Below are 21,996 nucleotides of genomic sequence, written 5' to 3' on the forward strand. Positions count from 1 at the left end.
TCAAATTAACTTTTTTATCTTTACTTGATAAGTCATAGTAACTTAACATTCTTGTCATTTTTATTTTTAAAATGGGAAAAAATAATCTAATCCCAACAACTAATCCTATATACAGGATTATATATAGCACCTATATAACACAAATTACAAAAATGTTTGGACATCTGTAAAATCACAGTGAAGTGACTTTTAAATCTCATGATCCCATGGGGTTTTTTGTCATTCACAACTGAGACATTTTGTTTTATAATGACAAGTTCTAGCTTATTTTGAGTTTGATGGACGGCAGCAACATATCCCAAAAAGGACAGCACTGGGACAATAAAAGGCTGAAAAAAATGATTTAAAAAAAAGAGAGAGAGAGAGAAGCCAAAGGACCATTTTACTAATTAACTAGCAACAGGTCAGTAACGTGACTGGGTATAAAAAGAGAGGTGTATCATAGAGGCAGATTTTCTCAGAAGTAAAGATAAGCAGAGGAAGAACATGTTCACAAATATGAGAAAAAAAAACCCTGCACTACAAATTGCACTATAAATTACAATTTCAGAAAACTGTTCATCAGCGTGAAATTGTGAATACTTTGAATATCTCATCATCTACAGTATGTGATAGCATCAAAAGATTCTGGGACAAGGCCAAAATTAAATATTATATGCCTGTCATCTCTGATGATATAGGGGTCCATTAGCATCAATGGCAAACTGGCAGCCTGCACCTCTGGAAATGCACTATTTATGTTGCAGGGTCTAAAGGTTGAAGGGCAATATATATGCTCCCATCAACATCTTTTTCTGGGAAGGCCTTGCATGTTTCAGCAAGACAATGCTAAACCAAATACTGTAGCTAATACAACAGCACAACTTCACAGTAGAGGTGTCCATGTGCCAAACTGGCCTCCTACAGTCCAGACCTTTCATCTGATACAAGAAGGCCCAGGACTGTTGAGCAGTTAGAATCAGACAAGAATAGAACACCATTCTCCCAAAAGTCCAAGAACTGATCTCCTCAGTTCCCAGACATTTACAGACTGTTGCTTAAATGCCACACAGTGGTAAACATGGCCCTAGCCCATCTTTTTTGAGATGTGTGACAATCATCAAATTGAAAATTATCCTATTTTTTTATTTCTTAAAATATTATATCTTTTCACTTGAAACAATTAATGTATTTTATTTTTTCTATTATGACTACAATATGGCTTAATGAGATGTGCAAATAATTGCATTCTGTTTTTGTTTACATTCATCACAGCACCCAAACTTTTTGGAATTAAGGTTGCATTTCTTAATTTTAAATGAAAGGAAAACCTTCTGAATTAATTTCTGTCTATCCGCCTTTCATGAGCTATCTTGGGGCAGTTAGACCACAAAGCTGTAATTTAATAACCATTTCAGCCTTAAATAAAACTGCAGGTTTGCATAACGTAGTGACATAACATTAAAGCAGTCAGTTTTGTGCTTTCCTGTGTTTACTTGGAACTGGAGTAGTTATGATTGTTCTTAATGTAACTCTGTATTTAAGAACACAATTTAGCTTCTGTCTATCTGAAATAACCACAAACTGTTAAATTATTGTGTCTCATTAGCCTTTTGTGGTCTCTGGTTAGAAACAGAAAACAAAAATAAGATCAAAGAAGAATTTATTGAATAAATAATACAGTACTAAAATAGAACTTATTCTAAAACAAAAATACAAAAAAAAACGTTATTTGTTAAAAGTCTTTTAGTACACTGCTGAGACGTTTCATTTTCTCTTCCATGATTCTCTTGTTAGTTTCTGTCTCCTCCAGGAGCTGCCGCATCTCCTCCTCCACTTCAAATACCTGAGGAAGAAGCACACACAGACAACCTCAGCAGCACAGACACAAACTGCTTTTCAAAACATTTGTATGTTAACTAGCATTTTATTAACTATGTCTTGATGGGTAAAATGCAATTAAAACCAGGCTATGACCACAGCACACACTGGCAACATATGACCAGAGGGCCAGAACCGGCCGCTGAACCATCTCAACCCGGCCCTGGGTGTCTTAAAAGGAAAAATAAACAATCCAACAACAAAAAAAAGGAAATGGCATATTTTATGTATCAGTTTTATCTATTATGTATATTTTATGTTGAGATGAATAAGTCTAATACGTCTGTAAATGGTAAATGGCCTGTATTTGTATAGCGCTTTACTTAGTCCCTATGGACCCCAAAGCGCTTTACACTACATTCAGCTTCCCCCCCCCCCCCCCCCCCCCCCCCCCCCCACACACACACACACACAGAACAAAACTATGTTGCACAAGCTCACTTCCTGGTTTTTGGACTGAGGTCCCATTCTTATTTGTAATGTGTACAAAAATCCGTGGACTATCATTCAATGCTGTGTGTACCACGTTTACATCAAAGTGCAGCACTTTACTTACTTTATGTTAGACAACATACCCGTCTGAAGAAAACCCACCCCTTGACTGGAGGTATGACAAAAGAAAACACGCTTTACTTTAAAACATTTTCCTCGTCATTGTTTTTTAATCTAACGTTGTCACAGTCACTTTTATTTTGTCCAGAAAAAGTGATGAATGTCGTCAACTGTTGCATAACAACAAACCGTTACAGTATGTGAAGAATTTCAGTTTTTCAGTGACTGAATCTTCCCCATAATTTATAACGAATTGTGAATCCAACAGTGAAGTAAGCGACTAAAGTCTGTTATGAAATGCTTCCATTGCAGCCTCTCTTACACCTTATTTTTGAACTGTCACAGAGGAGGCCAACCAACGCCTGCGTTCCCCTTTCTCATACCAGGACACAGACACACAACAGAGTTTCTTTCTTCCACTTTGGAGAAAAAAACATTTGTGGGAAAGCTGCCCACATTTTACCTTCTGATTGGCCTCTTCTATCTTTTGTTGTTTTTCATTAGCAAGTCGCAGAAGCTCAGCTTGATGGGCAGCCTGGACGGACTCCAGCTGTCGACGGAAAGCATCGTCCACGCAGTGTAATTTCTCTAGTGCAGCTCTGTGGAACAGACCAACACAAACGCGACAGGCTGCGTAAGGAGTGGTACTTTGGATGCTCTCCAAATGCTGCATTGGGAAAAATACATGTCTGCGTTTTTGAAGGTGAAGGGCCACAGGTATAAAGTACTAACACAGGAAGTGCAGCCTTATGTGATCATTTATTTACAACAAAAGCATTCACCTTGCCTTGCTTTATGGGGAAAAGACTCAAACACTTTCCTAATCCTGATATGACATCTGAGACTTTTTAAGTACCATAACATTACAGTTTCAGAAGGGCTTTGTTAAAAACTATTTCTTACTGGTGCAAAATCTACAAAGCTATATATCATCTTTCTTCTGATTTCTTCCCAGCAGGCAGGCAAACATCAAACACACAACAATCAATGATAGAAACCAAACAACAGCACTCTAGACACCAAGAAAGGCACATAAAATGCATTTCAACATGCCTGACCCAAGAGAGTGAACCAGCAGCAGTGCAAAAGTATCGCTGAAAGTCCCTGATAAGGGCAGTCTCTGAACAACAGGGAGAGAATAACTTGATATTTAACATACCTGTGTGCTTCTGTTGCCTTTTCTCTTTCTTCCAGCAGCAAGCGCTCCCTGGAATCAAAGTTCTCCTTCATACGCTTCACCTGGCTCTCCAGCCGAGTGAGCAAGTCTGCCTTTTCCTGCCACTTCTTAGTGGATTCACTAAAAAGATGAAAGACACAAAGCATAAAACATACTGGTTTCAGAAACAGCTTAAAACTTTAATGTCTGATCATCTTCGGGTCAGCAGTAGCAGCACTAACATTGGAACTTGTTTGATTTAAACACAATTGTTACCCTGAAGTGTCAGAAAGTACTCTGCCTAAAGCAGGCCCTTTTCCTTTTTGTGGTTATGCTGGGGTACTTGCCTGTAAACTCTTTTGACCTGCTCGAGCTCTGCCTCCTTGTCTTCCAGCTGCTGCTTCAGTTCCTCCTTGCGCAGGCTCAGATGTTCCACTCGCTCTTTCAGTTCAGCCTGCTGGGTTGTTTCCTCCTCCAGCTGCTCTTGAAGCCTCTTCTGAGCCTTTGCTGCCTCCTCCTTCAGCCTTCGGATCTGATCATCACGCTCCTGCAAGGACTACAAAGCAGTGACTGATAATGAGAAACTGCATGATAATATGAATAAATGCATAAATGATTACAAAGCACAACAATGACGGTTAAAACTCAAAAGTTTTGTTTTGTTGTTGTTTTGCTTGGAGTTTGAGCCCTCTGGCTTGAGTAATACAAGTTCTCAACCTACCTCTTTGAGTCTGCGAATGGTTTCTGTCTGGTCGTCCATGATTTTGGCTTTGATTCTAAGAGTATCATTGTCCTTCTCATTCTGTTTCCTTTGAGCCTCCAACTCAGCACTCAGCACCTCTATCCTGGCCTCTAAACGACCACGGTCCTGAGCCAAAGACGCTCCTGGAAAAGAATTACCCAAAAAGAATAACCCATCAAAATGTTGCTTTAATTCTCTATGTAAACACATATGGAAGACAAACGTTAAAAGAGATATAAAAAATAAAGCTGGCCCAGTGTTTTCTGATTGTGCATCTGGGCTATAACCACTAGATGGCAGACTTTTACCTGATAAAAATTTAAATCAGCACGTACTGTATTGAGCCTCTTTTTAAATTACCTCTAAGGTGGAAATCTCCAAAATTTTACGAGTTAAGCACAAGTCAGTGCATTAGACTGGCTCCAGGGAGGACCCGCACCACTGATTGCCAATAAACAGCTAAAACTGCATTATCAGCTTTTTCTGTGCACTGCAGGGCAGACTCAAGGTGCAAAACAAGTACTCTCCTGGATTTTTCCCACCTTGCTGAGCGAGCTCCTGGCCCCAAATCTTCCTCTCTACCCTGAGGCCGTCTATCACCGACTCCTGAGCCGTGAGCTGAGACAACAGTCTAGCCTTATCTTTCTTAAGCAACTCTAGATGCAGGCCAAGACGCCGGTCCTGTCCTACCTCTGCTTCCAAGGAATGCAGACGGCTCTGGCAGAGAGAGACAGACAGTATTAATGATCAATGGCCATCTGTCATGGATGGCAGATGGGAAGGCAGCTGGACCATTCAGTATTCATGATGTCTCAAAGTAGTCAGTCTCCTACAGGACCAGGGTTAACATGTTTTTGAAAAGGCAGTGACTGATGAATCTGTGCCCATGCTATCTCACATGAAGTCATATTTCAATATTTTAAATCCTGCAATCTGGGCTCAAATCCAGTTGAAATGCTGGAATAAAAATCACCCACATCTCACTCTCTTACTGCAGTGCTGCACACCTTTAGATCAGTGACAGCGTCTCTCTTGGCTTTGATGAGCTCAGAGATGCGGCTCTTCTGTTCTTTGACCATAGCAGTGAGCTCCTGCACTAGAGAGCCTGATTTCCTCTCCCTCTCTTGGGACTGGGCCAGGGTTGCCTTGAGCTCCATCAGCTCTGCAGTCATCTGATCACACGCCTCCTTTACCTACAGAAAAAAGTGAGAGTGTGGAACTGAATGTTAATAAGAAATCTTGGGAGTTAACCAAAGCAAAGGTCCGAGCATTACCTGACACTTTAATCGGTCAGAACAGTTTCAGAGCCATGCCTTTACAGAAACACGTGGCTAGCAATAGCTTTTTCACACTTTTCTCAAAGGTCAAAAGTTTGGGTGACTAAGAGCAGAAATTTGTTCAAGCAGTAGCAATCAAAAATGAGATTACATTTTTGAACATTCTGAATTGATTCGAGCCCAATCCTTTTGTAAGGTTCTTTCCATGTGGCAATCAAAGACTACTTGTCCAGAGGCAAAAGATCCTAACTCAATACCAGTTTTCCCCATCGTGCTGAAAAAAAACCCCATCAGCCAAGTCTCTCCCAACTGGGTGAAATCAAGTTCAATCATTTCACTTTTTAGTGTTCAAAGTAATCATTTATCAGCTGGACTGCTCAGAGATTGTAGTGTAAAATTCAGGGCAACATTACAGTGATTAAAGGCCATCTGGATGGCAGGGGTCCATCTTTTAGCAGACCTCAGAGAAGCGAGCAGCCTCGATGGTTAGCGCCATGCGGAACTCGTCCTCCAGAGCAGTGTACTGTTTCCTGCCCTCTGCCAGCTTCTCCTGCAGCTCCGCCTCCCTGTGGCTGTGCCTCTCTTCCACTGATGCCACTTCCTTCGCCACAGCATCACGAAAATCTGCCCCACCGGGTTGTAACCGCAACTCTAGCTGTTTTCTGTAGGAAGAATGAAGCAAATGAGGATAAGGCATTAGCCTCTTTAAATGGCGACTGTGTCCTCAACAGAAACTCTAAAGGCATGTAACTGCTTATTGTAATCTGTTTTTGCATTTGCATCCAATATTTAATATAGATGCAAATTTCTAAATTAAACAACATTAAGTATTAGAATCCCTTAAAACTTGGCATTAAATCAGGTACCTTGGGGGGTTCGTGACAAATAAGCAATAATAAAACTTTTCCAGACTTCTAAGCATTTCATAATATTTCAAAATTTATGAGAAAATGTTACATTTATCTAGGATCACACTGCTCATAAGAGGCAACTCTTTTACAAAAGAAATGGTTTCCATGGCATCTAAAGATGAACTTTATATTTAGGAGGGGTTCTTCTTCTTAGATGTACCTGTGCTCTTGTTCCCTGGCTGCCAGCAGTTCATGCAGCTGCTGCAGTTTGTCTTTGTGCTGTCGTACTGACGCTCTCTGGATGTCCAACTCTCTCTTCAGAGCTGCTGCCTTGTTCTGCAGCTCCTGTTGCCTTTTTATCTGAGGAAGGTCAGCACATGTTTTATACCAGCCTGTCAGAGCTGAATGACCTCTCTGTGCTGAATCCTTTTATCTATCTGAATGTATTCACTCCAGGCTGGATCAGTGAACTAATGCGTTGTTACAATCAAAAATTAGAGCGATAAGGGGTGCTCAGTGGCAGGTAATCGAATGTAGCAGAAGCAGTGTGATAAACTTGCTTTGATGGGAGAAAAACTGTATGTCGAGCATCGATTAGCACCGCCTGAGTGAATATACCTTATCTTTATCAACATGATTTGTTCTAGGGGAAATAAGCGAACATCTATACCTCTTCAGCCTGCTGGTGAGCCCTAAGCGCCTCTCCGTGGGAAACGCTTTCTTCCAGTCTATGCAGTGCAGTTTTGTGCTGCTCCTCACAGCTGCGGGCCTGATCCAGCTGCTGGGTTAGGGATCGACACCTCCCCTCCAGCTCCTCAACACGAGCCTGCAGCTCAGAGTGCCCCGATCGCTCTTTCAGCAGCAATTCTTTCAGTCTGGACGGGGAGAAAAATACGATAAGGGTGTCCAAGAGAAGCCGCAGTAATACCCTGAATTTCTCTTTTCACTTTATATAGAAATTGGTACCAGAAAGCACTCCCCAATTCTGTGATGCCCTTGGCTGTCCTTCCATAGTGTCAAATATGTGATAGCTTTTGAAATTGAAGAACTCTAACGCTATAGTATAGTCAAAATCTTATCTCATGGGAGAGACAATGGAAGTAGGAATGGAAATGAGGCACACAGGGGACAACTAAGAAACTACAAAACAGTAGAAGCAGCTCACGCACAGTAGTCCACTATTAAAATGTGCTTTGATGAGTCACTGTAATCTGTCTCTCGCTGAGCATAGACGGCAACAGTAACAGCCGTGTTCAGTGTCATTAGAAAGTGACAGTTAAGATTGATTTGTGTAATACTGCTGACATATGCGCGTCATCGGACCTCTAATTACAACCATAATGCAGATTTATCTAAGCAGGATGTGGTGCCAGCGAAGACTGTACAGAGCAGAAGTAAAATGGCCTTGTGGCAGCAGAGATAGGAATATTTAATCAAAGCCTCTGGAAATTTAAATGTTAGGTATATAATCAGGATGGCTGCATCGCTTAATGATCTTTATACTAAATAGCTTTATTATCGCAGACAACTGCAGGCATACTTGAAAGGTTTTTGGTGTAATGGAGCCAAAATGTGAGCATGATTTCTAAAGAGACTATGGCACCGTGATAGTGAGACATTTTAATGGTGGGATGGATACTCATTGTTCAACAATGAGACAGGCAGCAGGCCTTGGTCTCAAGAGAGCCAATACAAAAGATGAAGAGAGTAGAAACAGATGAGGATCCATTATGAAGCTGACAACTAAAATCCACAGAGAAGAGTTCAATTATCGCTTTTTTTTCCAGCATGATATCTGCTTTAGAGCTGCCTAACGGATTCAAGTGGAGGTTTGTGATGAGAGGCGTCCACGGTAAATGTGCCTCCCTCTTACCTGTCTGTAGTGTGCAGGGCCATGCTCTGAAGGTCCTTTTCCTCGCTGACCTTGGTCTGCAGGCACTTGAGCTCCTCTGTTAGCTTTCTCACAGCTTGTTCTGCCTTCCAGCGTCTTTCCCGTTCCTGGTCACGCTCCTCCACAATCGTCTGAGCAGAACACATACACAAAGCATGAATTCCCAGAGTAAACACACACTGAACGCTTAAAAAAAAGAAAGGTGTCATTATTTTTTCTTTAAGTTGAAATACCAATTTCTTCTTACAGCTCAAGTGTTTTTTTACAGTTTCATTTAAAGCATCTCATTGTTTTTGAAGGAACAATGAAAACAACACTGAGGATTTTTATCCCCCTGTATAAACAAGTGAGTACCCCTCAAAAAATATTGTTAGGAATAAAAGATATTTCCACCATTTTCCTGTCGTGTTACATTTGCTTTGAGGATAAATCCAGTATTAGAAATTACTGCATGGGATACGTGCCAGAAACAAAAGCCTGTGCTGTCCAAAAAAACATTAAAGAAAAACTACCGTCTGCCAATAAACATGGAGGACATGACACTGCCTTTTTTTTTCTTTTTTTTAAATAATATGCTCTGAACGGGCAGATCAAATAAAAGAGTTGTTTGGCCACAGTGGCAGCAGATATACTCGATGCATATGAAGTTTTTCAGGAAGAGACCCTGAAAGAGTCTGAATTATGACTGTAGAAATATTATGACTTGTGTTGCTTTGCTGCCTCAGGACTGGGGAGTTTGCAGGAATTGACTGAACTGTGAATTCTGCTTGAAGGTAACAGACGAGCGTTTGTCCAAAAGTTGAAGTAAAAGTGGACCCGTCAGCAGGATAAAGAATGGCAGACAAATAACAAGAAGCACAGATTTAAATCATTTCAGATGTTGGGGGCATTTGAAGCACACAGTTTAAGTATGAAAAATCATTAATCTCTTGCAATAGAATGAATTTTACATGGAGGTTGTCAAATAATATCAGCAAACTAATGTAAGAGACTTGTAGAGAACTACATGAAATGCCGACAAGAAGTTTGTTCTGTTACTTTGACAGAAGAATGTTGGATCTGTTGATATTTTTGTTGAATAAATGATTGAAAAAATAGCAACTTTCTTTGTGGAAGAAAGGAATCGAATGTTTACTTATCAAAACAAAAAGCCAAGAGTTTCATTAAATGTACTGAAATAAAATAACCAAAACAGATGATGGACTACTGGCTTGAATTCTATTTTGTGCGTAATTTAAAAAAGTTACCACAAAGAAGTTATTGACATCACAAAGATAAAGTCAAGGTTACTGAAACAAAGCTCTCAGAAACAAAGAGCAAAACATGAAAAACCTTCTGTTTACTGTGGTCCTATTTCTGTTGTCACCTTCTAGAAGCATTATCCATTTATTCTATTCCTGCATTTTTTTTGTTTACACAAATGTTTCTGCAAACACACCAATTTACTCTCTTTTTGGATGGGGACAGAACCGTTTCTATTTTACAGTCACTCAATAAAAACAGAAGCAGCTAGGCGACCCGTCCATCGTGTACCCTGTAGGTTTCCTCCTCTTCAGTGGATCTGGTTTTCATATCGCCTGAGGCCTTAGCTGCTCTCAAAGGTCCTTTCCTTGTTGGCCTCACTGCCTCTGCACTCCCTGTGCTACCAGCCTTTGTCCTGGATCCAGCGGCAGACTTTGAAGCCCTCCGTTTATGATTCTCCTGATCACTGCACATAAAACAAATCACAAGTATTGAACCGGCTGTAAAATTGATTCTAAACCCTCCAGCTAATGTCTGGCTAAACAAAGGTCAGAGTTTTATAGGGAAGCAAAGTCTGAACAACTTTGAATTTTGAAGTAATATTTTAAAATAACCTTTTTTTGATGAGGGCTATTGTGAGATTACTTAAGTTAAATTTCTGAATCTTAAGCACATGTCATTAGTGGATGATGAAGTAAGATGAGGGGGCTGACCAGAGAAGTGTGGCCATTAATCATGTGAGTGAGGTGTCGGCGGTAATTTCTAACAGAGAGGAGGAAAGTCTATAACATATCATCTCTCTGAAGAAAATTTATCACCCCCTCTCAAGTGGGAGGTAAAAGGATTTTCCCTAATCAAGATACCTGATAATATTAAGTTGATGCATGATGAACAATATGGAAATACCCATTGCTGCATATTGTTTGGTGAATGTATGAATGCGATTATCATTGCTTAGAGATACACTCTCTGATTTTGATGTAGTGCCCACCAGTGCTGAAAATGTCTTCACATAGTTTAGGTTCATCAAGTTTTAGGCTTTGCTGAGTTTGATCTTAGCTGCTATAACAAAATCAAGGAGTCCAAATGTAAACATGATGGCATTTCAAAGCAGCTAACATGACACCTGAAATCTCTTTTGGTGCAGAATCACCTCTCTGATCTCTTGGTCTCCTTGGTGGTTGTCGACGATGTTACGCTGTCATGGTATTTGGGAATTCTCGTCCGCCTCCTGTTTTCCTTCCCGCTGTCACATTCACTTTCTGAAGTGCGGTCTGTGTCCCGCTTGGCTTTCCGTACCATCACCACAGAATGGGCAGATCTTCTGGATTTATTATCTTCAGGGTTCTGGGTAAATAATAAAGAAATACTTCAAATATGTAATCTGTTTCTGAAGTTTTGTTGTCACCCCCCGGTTCCTTATATTTTTCTAGGAAATATAAAAAAGTGGGAAATGGGTGCACCAACATCAGTTAACACAAATGGCACATAAGGCAAAAAACAGAGTTTGTACAGTTTGAAGCTGTGATCAGACTCTTCAGATGGTGGATCAAATATGAATATATTTTTTGGGGACAAGATCCCCAACACCAGTGGCTGAAATCCTGCCCGAAACCATGATAGAGCCTCCACTGTGTTTAACAGATAGGCTACTTACAGCTGGGAGGGGTAAAAATTACAAGAAAGCCTGGCTCTTTAAAAGCAAAATATAAAGAGCAGAGGGGTGATTTAGGACTTTTGCACACTAATTTATTTGGGGATAAATCACCATTTAATAGCCAAACATGTAAAAATTAATTTATGTAAAGATGACTTTAAAATATTGCCATGAATAATTTATATTGAACAAATAACTTCAAAGTGCAGTAGATTAAAAGAACATCAATTAAATTAGCATTTAGTACAACTTTTTCTTTCCCACCTTTTCCTACTTTCACTATTAAAAAAAAACAAAACAAAACAAAAAAAAAAACAAGGCGGCACATATGAGAAAAAATTAATCTTCAAAAAGGTGTACACCTGCTGGATGAGCTGGGACACCTGGTGCTCCAGTTTCCTGATGCGCTCTTCATTAACGGGGTCTCCTTTATCAGTCACAGTGGAGCGAACCGGCTGTGTGTGCGGAGGTTCTGGTTGTGTGACTGGGTCTGTGATTACTTCTGAGGTAGCACTCCTCTGACGAAACTGAGTCAGCAGCTGGTCAATGCGGGGTGTGGTGAGAGGAGCATCACCTCTGACCTGCAATGGAAACTTTCACTTTTATTTCAGAGTTTCCAAATGCAAAAGTGTGGTTTAGAATTATAATGTATTTACAGGACTTCATTGCAGAGACGGAAAAGAGTTAATAATGGCAAGCAAAATGGGTTCTACTGCAGTTTGTCTTCCTGTAGAAAAACAGACAGAAACTGCCATCTGGTGCAATGAAAATGCAAATTAGTATATTGTAAAGCAACCAAACTTTCATCATCCCAGTATACATAAATTCATTATGTTCCAATAATTCAGTGACAACCGGGAAATCTATTTGGCTCGATGATATTCCTCGTTGCAGCGAAGCAGACCTACATAATTAGGTCTTCTATAAGCAAAGCTGTGTAATTATGATATTTTGTCTTAAGTTAATACAAAGTGTTTGTGTGAGGTTTCTCCGGGTGAACCAGTTTCCTCCGACGGTACAAAGAGGTGCATTAATTGTTGACTTTAAATTGGACAAAGGTAAAGATGTGAATGGTTGTCTGTCTGTTCTCTGATGGACTGGTGACCTGTACACTGCATCCTGCCCTACGACAGCTGATGGGATAGATGGAATTTGTGTTTTTGCATAACTAACCACACTCTACTCTTCTGTAAATAGTACGTGCTTTATTCATTTAATTTTTTCTGTGCTTATTAATCTATTATTATATTTTATTTATTTATTTTATTTATTTGTGTGTCGTGAACCTGAAAAGTAAGAACCTCATTGCTCAACATACCCACAGTGATTTGTGGTGTATATGACGATAAAATTCTCGGTTCTTCTTACTTTTGTATCAGGAGCCCAGGATTTTGATACGCTGCCTATCAGGCAGTTAAGCATCACTCATACAATAAGTGGAAACTGTTCTACAACTTTCTTGTTCTCATGCGTCTCACATTCTGTTGCGTTATGAAAGCTGTAAATTAATTGTTGGGAAATAACTTTATGCTCCATTTGACTTGTTTGTGTCAGTTGCAAAAAAGTAAACATATTGCAAGAGACTTTCCGGTCAAATAAAACAGGATTTAATAACAAAAGTCCCTAAAGCATGGTGAGCATATCTAAACAAATAAAAGAACTACACTGGAATTGATAGTAGCTTAGCATCAAAAATTACCGCTTCATTGTGACTTGTGTCAGATGAGAGTAGGAGGTCCACGTAATCTTCTAGACCAGGAATATCACAGAGACTACTGAGACTTTGAGGTGATGGGTTTCCCAGTCGGTTTAGGCCATCCAGAACAGAGACCTGCGGCAGTGACTGCAAAACAATCTCCCTGTAACCTGCAGTAAGATAGGAACACACGTGTATCAGAGAAACCTGTCGAGGCTAGAGCTGCCTGATTGCCATGAGCCTCTTATTCAGTAATGTCACATCAGTGGTGCATATGACCTTCATGAAAGATCAAATAATTACTTCTGAATGAATAACCTTTGTGCGTCACCTTCATATGCACTATTGATGTACCCTATTTAATAGGTAGTGAGCACAACTTATGTAAGTATATCTACGCATACAGACAGCAAGAGTTGCAAGAGTGCCTTCTCGTATTTAACAACATGAAAAGAGACGCCTTCAACAACTAGTGCTGTGAATTAATCATCAACTGAAAGATATGGATAATGGGTGCAGAGGATCACTGAAAAGCTTTTTACATTAATGTAACTGCAGCCAATCCAATTAATGAAGAAGCCAAATATAAGATAAACAAAGAGATTAAAAGATCACAGTCATTACTAATAGCGGCTGTCAGTTTGACTGATTTTCACTGGACTTTCATTACAGGGGGAGTTTTAAATCAGTTATTCTGCAAAATTGGAAAAAATATCCTCTAAAACTGCTATTCATAGCTGATATGCTGGGTGCTATTATTAAAGTTTGATCCAACTGCAGTTGGAAAATATGAATTAAATTGTTTATCCTTTTTTTCATATATATATATTTTATGTATCAATCTATTTTTTTCTGTAATTGGACAATGTACAACAAACTTTTGCTTTTTGCAAATTCAGCAAACTGACATACTAGCATTTGATGCGGAAATGCTCAAAATAAAGTGTAATCCAAAGAAGCGATCTTTAAGACCTGGAACCAAGTTACAATTCCAACTTTTCATCTCCTCTCACCCCTGCCATCAGAGACCCTGGCCTTGTTACCACAGCCAGTCTGCAGTAAATATCACATCATAGTCTTTGGTTCACCACAACAGGAAACCTCGTTAGTGCGTATCTCCATCAATAAAGCCAAAATATCATACCCCCTGGAGTCCCATCTGCACTCTAGTCTTCCTTCTTACAAAACTATGCACAAATCTGAAGTCAGCCTGACTCTGCCCAGGAGCACACAACAGACACACAACCATAAAGCACAACTAAAAGAGTATTATTACAAAATTAACATCTTACAATAATAATAATAATCTTTCATAGTAGCTGATAGGGCTGGGCCATATCATACTGTTCACGGTAATACCGGTATAATGTTGGGCAACGATAAGAAAATGAAATATCGTGATAGAATATGGGTAAAACACGCATGCGCAGTGCCTTTGTTTTCATATGCACATGGCGGAAAAAGCACGGCGGCGACAGAGAATGAGAAGGGCGAAAGCGGATCATTGAATGAAACGGATGAACCAGAATTGGTTTGTAAAAATGCTGCAACTTCAGTGGTGCGGAACTGGTTTAGCTTTCGTCCGTCAGATACACAACAAAGCACTATTTTTGGTAGAGCATGCTAGCAGGTCATCGTTATTACCGTGTTTGTTGGAAAATACGGCACACTTAAAATCAATCCTTTGATTTTTCTGAAAATCGACAGTGCCCCTTATAATCCCGTGTGCCTTGTGTATGAATTCTGGTTGTGTTTACTCACCTCGAAATGATTTTATGTGGTACATGGCGCGAAAATCTGTCAAATGTTTTAGTACAACTTTGCTAAGCTACGAAGCCGCACCGCTTGATGGATTGTCGGACCATTACGGCTATCGTAGGCAGGAGCCTTGCAGATTGATACGTACTGTGCTTCAACATAATATTACCGTATTGCGTGTGTATAGGCCAATTTCCACTGGAAATGCCTTTTCGTTAAACTGTCAGCAAGGAATTTGCACTGTTAAATTTTTATATAACTTTTTTTGCATTAATAAAGTTGTGGAGTTGTAAAGTATTTTGTCTAGTGTCAATTATATCGTCAGTTATATCGTTATCGCAAATTTTCAAATGTATATCGTGATAAATATTTTTGGTCATATCGCCCTGCTCTAGTAGCTGATGTGATGATTTCTCACTGACTTGTGAGATTAGATGGTTGACATTCCATTTAAGTGCCCTCATTATGTTTCCTGGGATTTTTCCATTCCTTCAGTGTGTTATAGGACTTTGTTGGTACATGTTAAATGTCTGCAAAGTGTCAAAGGGAGTTTTTCTTCCACTATTCTTCTGAATTTATATCCATTCTTTGCTACTTAGCAAACACCTTGTTGACAGTCCAGACTTTCATCTACATCACTATGTGATACATACAAAATGCCTTTGTCTTCTTAAACAAAGAATGAACAGCTGCCAAGCAGCTTGCCAGATGCTTTTCTTACTCAAAACAATGACCTAAGGCATTAGGAGAGATTGGACTTCTTTGTCCAAGGTGTATTTGATGTCCTATCCACTCTAGAAAACCTCCAGGGCCAACAGAGAGACACCTCCCTGCCCTCTTTGCTCTGGAAGGTGTTCCAACGAGCATCTTTTCAATAGCTGTCCAAAAGCCTTTAGAGGCAAGCACTATTGCTGGTGCCATGACCAGGTCTTCAAGGTAAATGCTTTTAGAAACACCAGAGGCAACCATCTGACAATGACTATCACCTTTATAAGAATTGGAGAGAAATCTCACCCCTAAGCTGAAACTACCACCTTGGTTAAGCAGCCGAAGTTCTCAGTCCAGGTTGTACTATCAAAACTGCAGCCAGACATGACCACTGTATCCACATTCACCAAGCAAGTGATTATGCTGGAAATAATAGTACTCTGGGAACATCATATGGATGAGGAAAGCATGTCAAGTGAAATGCATGCCGAAGGAAAGGCAGGTGCTCCCGCTGACAAAAGGAGGACCATTAAATCAGCTGCCAAAACCACAGAGAGAGCAACTATATGGCTTTCAATTACGAGGGTGGATTTGTGGACAATTCCTTGTGGGACACAAGCTGGGATCAGACCAACCTCAACTAGCTCACCCCACTGTTGTAACACCTGAAAAAGCACCTAAAAAAGCTTCCACAAGATATGTTTCATCTAGCTAACTAACATACACTTGGACAACAATGTTTATTGTACAGCACTTTGGTCAGCCTCGGTTGTTTTTAAATGTGCTTTATAAATAAACTTGACTTGACTTGACTTGACTTGACAACACAGCATTTGTAGATATTTAAAACTTTAAATTTGACACTGAATGTATGCAATATGAGTAAGCTAATTCAGTCTGAATTACAGACTACAGTTTCATCACTACTTAAGTAACAAATTTACTTTGCAACAGTGAGCTCCTATTGGCAAAATAAGTCTCAAAGTCATTTCCTGTATACTGCTGGTTCCATTAGAAACACATACACACACGCAAACATTTTTTTTAAATGCAAAAAAGACTGAACAAATTGCGTAAAAAATAAATATATGGAAGACTGGTATATTTTTCCGCTTGAGGAGCAAATCTCACACGCACCATTAGGGCGCTGCTCTAATATAGCCATTTACATTGATGTCAGTGAAAACGGAGTATTGCTGCACTTGCTGGGCGTATGTTATTACACATTCAGTGTAGCTACAGGTTCATACTAAAAATGAAAGGAACAGAAACAAATGAATTCAGAGGGAAACAGCTCAAATATACAAGTACAATGACTTTCAATGCTGAGTTAATGCCCTTTTAGATAAACCATGTTTTCAATGCGTTGTGTTTTAATGAAAATTCCATCCCAACAAACATAAGCCTTCTTGTTTTGTTCTCCTACATCAGGCCAGTGCATTTACACATCTGATAGGTCAACATGTACAGCTATCACATCAGTCAGCTGCTTGATACAACTGCACTCCAATACAGAAGTGGTCACAGCCTCTATCAGCTGAAGTGTCTGCTGGCCTTGTGATTCAGTTAAGATATCGAATACATATAACAAAGCTTCTGGCTTGTTTGTTGCCTCCGTTCTCTCTGCATTTTAAATCTGTATTTCTACAATCACTGTTCACCCTCTGAATATCGTTAAGTACCAATTTTTTGTCATAGATGTGAACAGGGCTCCTGTCTATGAGTGTTAAGGTTTCCTACCTGGTGACCTACAGACAGGGTTGTCTCTGCCATCCTGACTTAAAGTCACCTCTCTTAACCCTTGTATTCCCAGAAGGCACTGCAGGAGGTGATCAATGCTGTCCAGGTAGTTGCTATGGAGACTGAGGTGTTTCAGCTTGTACTCCGTGCCATGGAGATACAACAAGCCTAATGAAGGCATGAAGAATTGACAGAATTGAAGCATCATTCACTTGTTAGCATTCTCATTTGGGTGCAGAAAAAGAAAACACTGTTCAGGCAAAATTCAACTCACCGCTGAGATCATTTATCTGATTGTAGGACAAGTTTAATCTCGTTAAATTCACAAGCCCATTCAGTGCTGGAGTGAAGGGAGAGGACATTAACAACTGAGTGATTTTACAGCTCATAGAGCAGTGACGGCAATGTCAGGGTAAACACAAGATCCCCTAATAAAGAATTATTACTTGGAGAACTCACAGATAGCAGAGGCATTTATTATCTCTGTTAAATGGTGACTAAAGACTCACCTTCAACCTTGGTGATTAAGTTGCAGGATAAATTTAAAGTCCTCAGGGAAGTGAGGGAACTCAGACCCTCAATCTTAGAAATGCAATTGGAGGAAAGGTCTAAGTGTCGCAGGTGCCAAGCTGAGGTCAGGCCCTCGATCCTCGGGATGTGATTGCAGTGCAGATTAAGTGACGTTACAGTGGGTATCAGCGGAATATCTAGCAAGCTAGAAAGAGGGCAACAAGGTCAGATTCACAGCGGAAGGTAAAACTTTGTGCAAATAAGTACAAGTACAAGGTAAATGTGTACCAACTAATGACTATTATAACAATAACTTTGTTAATTTATTTAATCAATTGCTTAACAGTTTACTTTAAATGATGTAAAATCTGGCTGTACTTCACAGCAAAAGATGCAAATTCAGCAGCCTGCAACAAGCGCTTTAAGCTGATACTGTGATACTGTCAAAGGAGGTAACACCTCAAATCTGATGAAATACCTGGCGACGCATAGCGTTTTTTTTTTTAAGCCGAGAAATGCGCCGTATTTGATAGCTTGCTGCGAGACCTCACATCGTGCACATCTACTGCGGGTGTGGTGCCTGTTATCGGACCCGGAGTTAGCAACATCCCCCAAAAACCCGAAGAGTAGAGTCCTGGCCCCTAGCCCTGCCAGTGTAGCAGAAATGATGACGGATGATGATGGCAGCAGCAGCCGTTCTTCTCTGGGCGAGTAGCTTAATGTTGTTCGTGTGTAATTTACGTTGAGTAGGCTAACCACGTTATTAAATTAATGCATGTAAGGTGAACTAGCAAACACCGTCGTAGTTACATGCAGCTGTCTTCTTGTATGATGGCAGATACTCCCTTCACCCTGGCCAAAAAAACTAAAATGACCAAAGAAAAAGTGGAAAACAGCTAAACATGAGAGGTTTTTGGACAAAGTTTGTGTTTTTTCCATTGTTTAAGCACTGCTTCCAGCCAAGAGTGATACCATATATGCCCCATAGCTGCAGAAAAGTCTAACATTGTTATCTTTTTACAAAAAACAGCTGAACATGAGAGGTTTTTGGACCAATTTTGTGTTCTCCATTCTTTAAGCACCGGTTTGAGCACCGTTTAAGCACCGGCACCGTTTCAAAAGTACCGGTTTGGCACCGGTATCGGATAAAACCTAAACGATACCCATCCCTAGTCTTTAAGCAAACTGTGAGAACTGAAAAAGCAATCAAACATGAAATACTAGAAATCAAACAAAATAACTGGCAAGTGCTGACAGTGAATAAATTAAGAAAAGTCAAGACCTCTGGTTACAGCTTTTCAGCTAAGAGGATAGGTTTCTGTTATTAAAATATTTTTAGGTTTGGATTTTCAGTCTGTCATACACCCATCAGTCACTGTATTAGTTACACCTGTCCTACTGCTATATAACACAAATATTTACTCAGCCAATTACATTCCAGCAGGGCTCGAGAAAATTGAGGATAGAGTTGATACATGGTCACCAGACCTGAACAACAGAATACTGGAGATATAATGTAGATCTGTACATCTGCAACATTTCAATATGGACCAAAATATTCACAATGAATTGCCACAATGAATTAAGAGAAAATGCATCTTACCCTGCAATGAAAAGGTGTGCCTATTACAGTGACTAGAAAGTTCATATTATATACAGAAGATGGGAATTTAGAACTAATTTAAAACTGACAACCACATAGCCTTTTTTTTTATTTGCACTTGTTTGTCTGCATATTGCAAGACAGTGATATTAAATTCTTGGTAGTAAAGCTTTTGTCCACCTAACATACAGTCTTTTTAAAATCTGTATTCACTAGATAATGAAGTAGATGACGCTAATAACCTATATAGGCTTTTTCCCCACAGTGCTTAACTTATCTAGGCTTTACTTTAAATAAATAAAATATTTGAGTTACTTAATTTAATTTTGCAATTCAACATTATTTACAGCATTCTTTGTCTGCACTCAAAGGAATGTATCATCTTATTTTTTCTTATCTAGAATCATATCTATACAAATGAAGAATGGTACTGATGTCAACAAAATGTTATTCATATGTTATTCACACGTGTCATTCTCATACAGCATTGAGTTATAGTTTACTTTGTATGGGGACTTATTGTTCCTTATAAACATCACGTTTATTAGCAGATTAAAATTGTAACGTAAAGCTCGTCATGAAGTAAGTAAATATTCGTGCCAGACTTAATCGGTTCGTCAGTGGTACATAGTAGTCCCTTATTGGCTGATGTAATGTAAATTTTGATACGTTAGTCGTGAATAGGTAACTTTACCTTGTTATGTTCTTGTCAATAAGACTCAGCTCCTTGCCTGCCATAACGACGACATGTAGCTGTCCCACCCCTACGCGTAAAGTCTGCTAACTAACAAAATAAACCAAGGAACCGCTACCGACATCAGGCTAAACACGTAGAAAACTCGCTAAAAAAAAAAAGTCGACGAACACATCCTCCGAACAATTCCTGCTAAGTTACCCAGCAGGCTAGCCAAAGTTTAGCGACTACCGAGCGGCCTCAAAGGAGCCAAACTTATTATAGGCCATCAACAGAGAACAACTGCAACTTCTGGGAGAGCCCAAAAGCCTTTCGTACTTCATTTTCTAACAAAGTGTTGTAAATTTATTGTTCGTTGGAGTTCAGTTGAACTAGCCGCTTCTCGCATCATACTTCCTGTTTACTAGACGTCGCTAACGGGCACATCCGGGACAGCTTCTTTGCTCCGCCCACCTCTAGAAACGTAACATGTACCTACATGCATTATATATGATACAAAACTAGAAGCAAAGATGGTTAATTCAGTCAATGCTCCTGTAAGTTAAAGTTTAGCAAGACTATCCACAACAGTTCATACAAGATAAACAGTACTTAACACTGCAGTTAAAATTATACTAAATTGTATTTTTTGGCACCTTTCAAGGCAGTCTAGGTCACCTTACAACACAGAATTAACAGACATTAAAAGACATATAAAACTAGATGATTACAGCTGATATGCCGATGAAAACAGATGGGTTTTGAGTTGCCATTTGAACTGTGCCATAGAGTGGCTGATGATGGTGAAGTGGTGATAAATTCCAAAGACAAAGTCCAGCACAGCTAAAGGGTTTGACACACGGTGTTAAGTCTGAAGCGAGGAGCATTCAGGAGAGCAGATGAAGGTGAGCAGGTGACGTTTATAATAAAAAATAAACAAAGAAAATATCACAACAATGTTTCTTTTGTAAAATAGAAGCATTTTCAAAATGTTTCCTTTCTTATTGTTATTCTTCTGTCTGTTCCTTTCAGTGGAACATCTACCTCCATCTCACCCTATCCCTAGCACCCTCTGTACCCCCACCTTGAACCCATCTGTTACTCCTCACCACTGTCTCAGTGTCATACATGTTCTACACCACCCTGACAAACTTCTCTGGCACTCTTGACTTCCTGATGCTGTACTTTTCTCTAGATATACAAAGACTGAAGCTCCTTCTGACCTTCTTTATACTTCTCCATCAACACTCACAGCAAACATCTCATCTTTCATCTTCTCAGCACACTCTCTTCACTCATTAGTACATTTCAATTTCTATTTTTAATCATCTTAACCTGCTGCACATCCTTTCAGCTTGATCCCTCTTCCTACCCAATCAATACAAGTCCTTTTCTCATTCCTTAGTGTCCTGTCTCAAATACAACTCGCTATATACCTTTTCCTTTGCCTTCACCTCCTCGTTCTTCACCTATTTGACTATCCCACTTTGCCTTTGCTGACTTATTCTACCTTTGCCTTTGAATGCTTTACTGCACTTCCTGATTTCATCACCCAGGATGCATTAGAGTCACATCTTTAAATATTTCTGAGGTTTTATCAAAGAAGGAAAGCAAAGCTAAACTAAACTAAATCTGAAGCACTGGTGTTTGGCATGTCTGGGAATTAATCAGGAATGGTTCATAATATCACAGTGTACACTGTGATATTTGTAATACACTCAGTTAAAAGTGTCATGAAAATGAATAAAATTAATAAACGTGAGAAATTTCATCCGCTTAATTATGTGAAAGTGATAAATGACAGCCAGAGTGAAATACACCAACTCTGACCACGTAAAACAAATAGAAGAACATAAAGCTGATGACAGTTGACAGTTTTTGCAATTCTGGAATTATTCATGGAGCAATAATTTAAATACAGATTTCTCCTTTTATGCTTGCATCCCCAAAGTTATAATTAATAAAACTTCCTACATTAGCACCGTCTTTGACTTATAGCCCTGTGAAACAATGCTTTCTCTAAGTTGAGTATCTTCGCTCAACTATGGCTAATCACAGATGTATTATAAAGATCCTGACC

General features: G+C 39.6%; 1 protein-coding gene across 1 annotated transcript; it reads right to left on the minus strand.

The window, feature by feature from the left end:
- Positions 1 to 1,686: 1,686 nt before the first annotated feature.
- On the minus strand, positions 1,687 to 20,321 carry lrrcc1 (leucine rich repeat and coiled-coil centrosomal protein 1). The gene is made up of 19 exons (XM_063461659.1): positions 19,938 to 20,321; positions 17,640 to 17,845; positions 17,405 to 17,470; positions 17,131 to 17,298; positions 12,928 to 13,094; positions 11,591 to 11,809; positions 10,725 to 10,918; positions 9,863 to 10,037; positions 8,312 to 8,460; positions 7,109 to 7,313; positions 6,659 to 6,798; positions 6,048 to 6,249; positions 5,318 to 5,503; positions 4,853 to 5,027; positions 4,290 to 4,453; positions 3,916 to 4,124; positions 3,572 to 3,709; positions 2,876 to 3,011; positions 1,687 to 1,825 (listed from the first exon to the last, which is right to left on the minus strand). The coding sequence occupies exons 1-19, from the start codon at positions 19,979 to 19,981 to the stop codon at positions 1,715 to 1,717; spliced, it is 3,054 nt and encodes a 1,017-aa protein (XP_063317729.1). The 5' UTR covers positions 19,982 to 20,321; the 3' UTR covers positions 1,687 to 1,714.
- Positions 20,322 to 21,996: the final 1,675 nt, after the last annotated feature.

This window comes from Pelmatolapia mariae, linkage group LG18 (assembly GCF_036321145.2).
Source record: "Pelmatolapia mariae isolate MD_Pm_ZW linkage group LG18, Pm_UMD_F_2, whole genome shotgun sequence".
Lineage (NCBI taxonomy): Eukaryota > Metazoa > Chordata > Actinopteri > Cichliformes > Cichlidae > Pelmatolapia > Pelmatolapia mariae.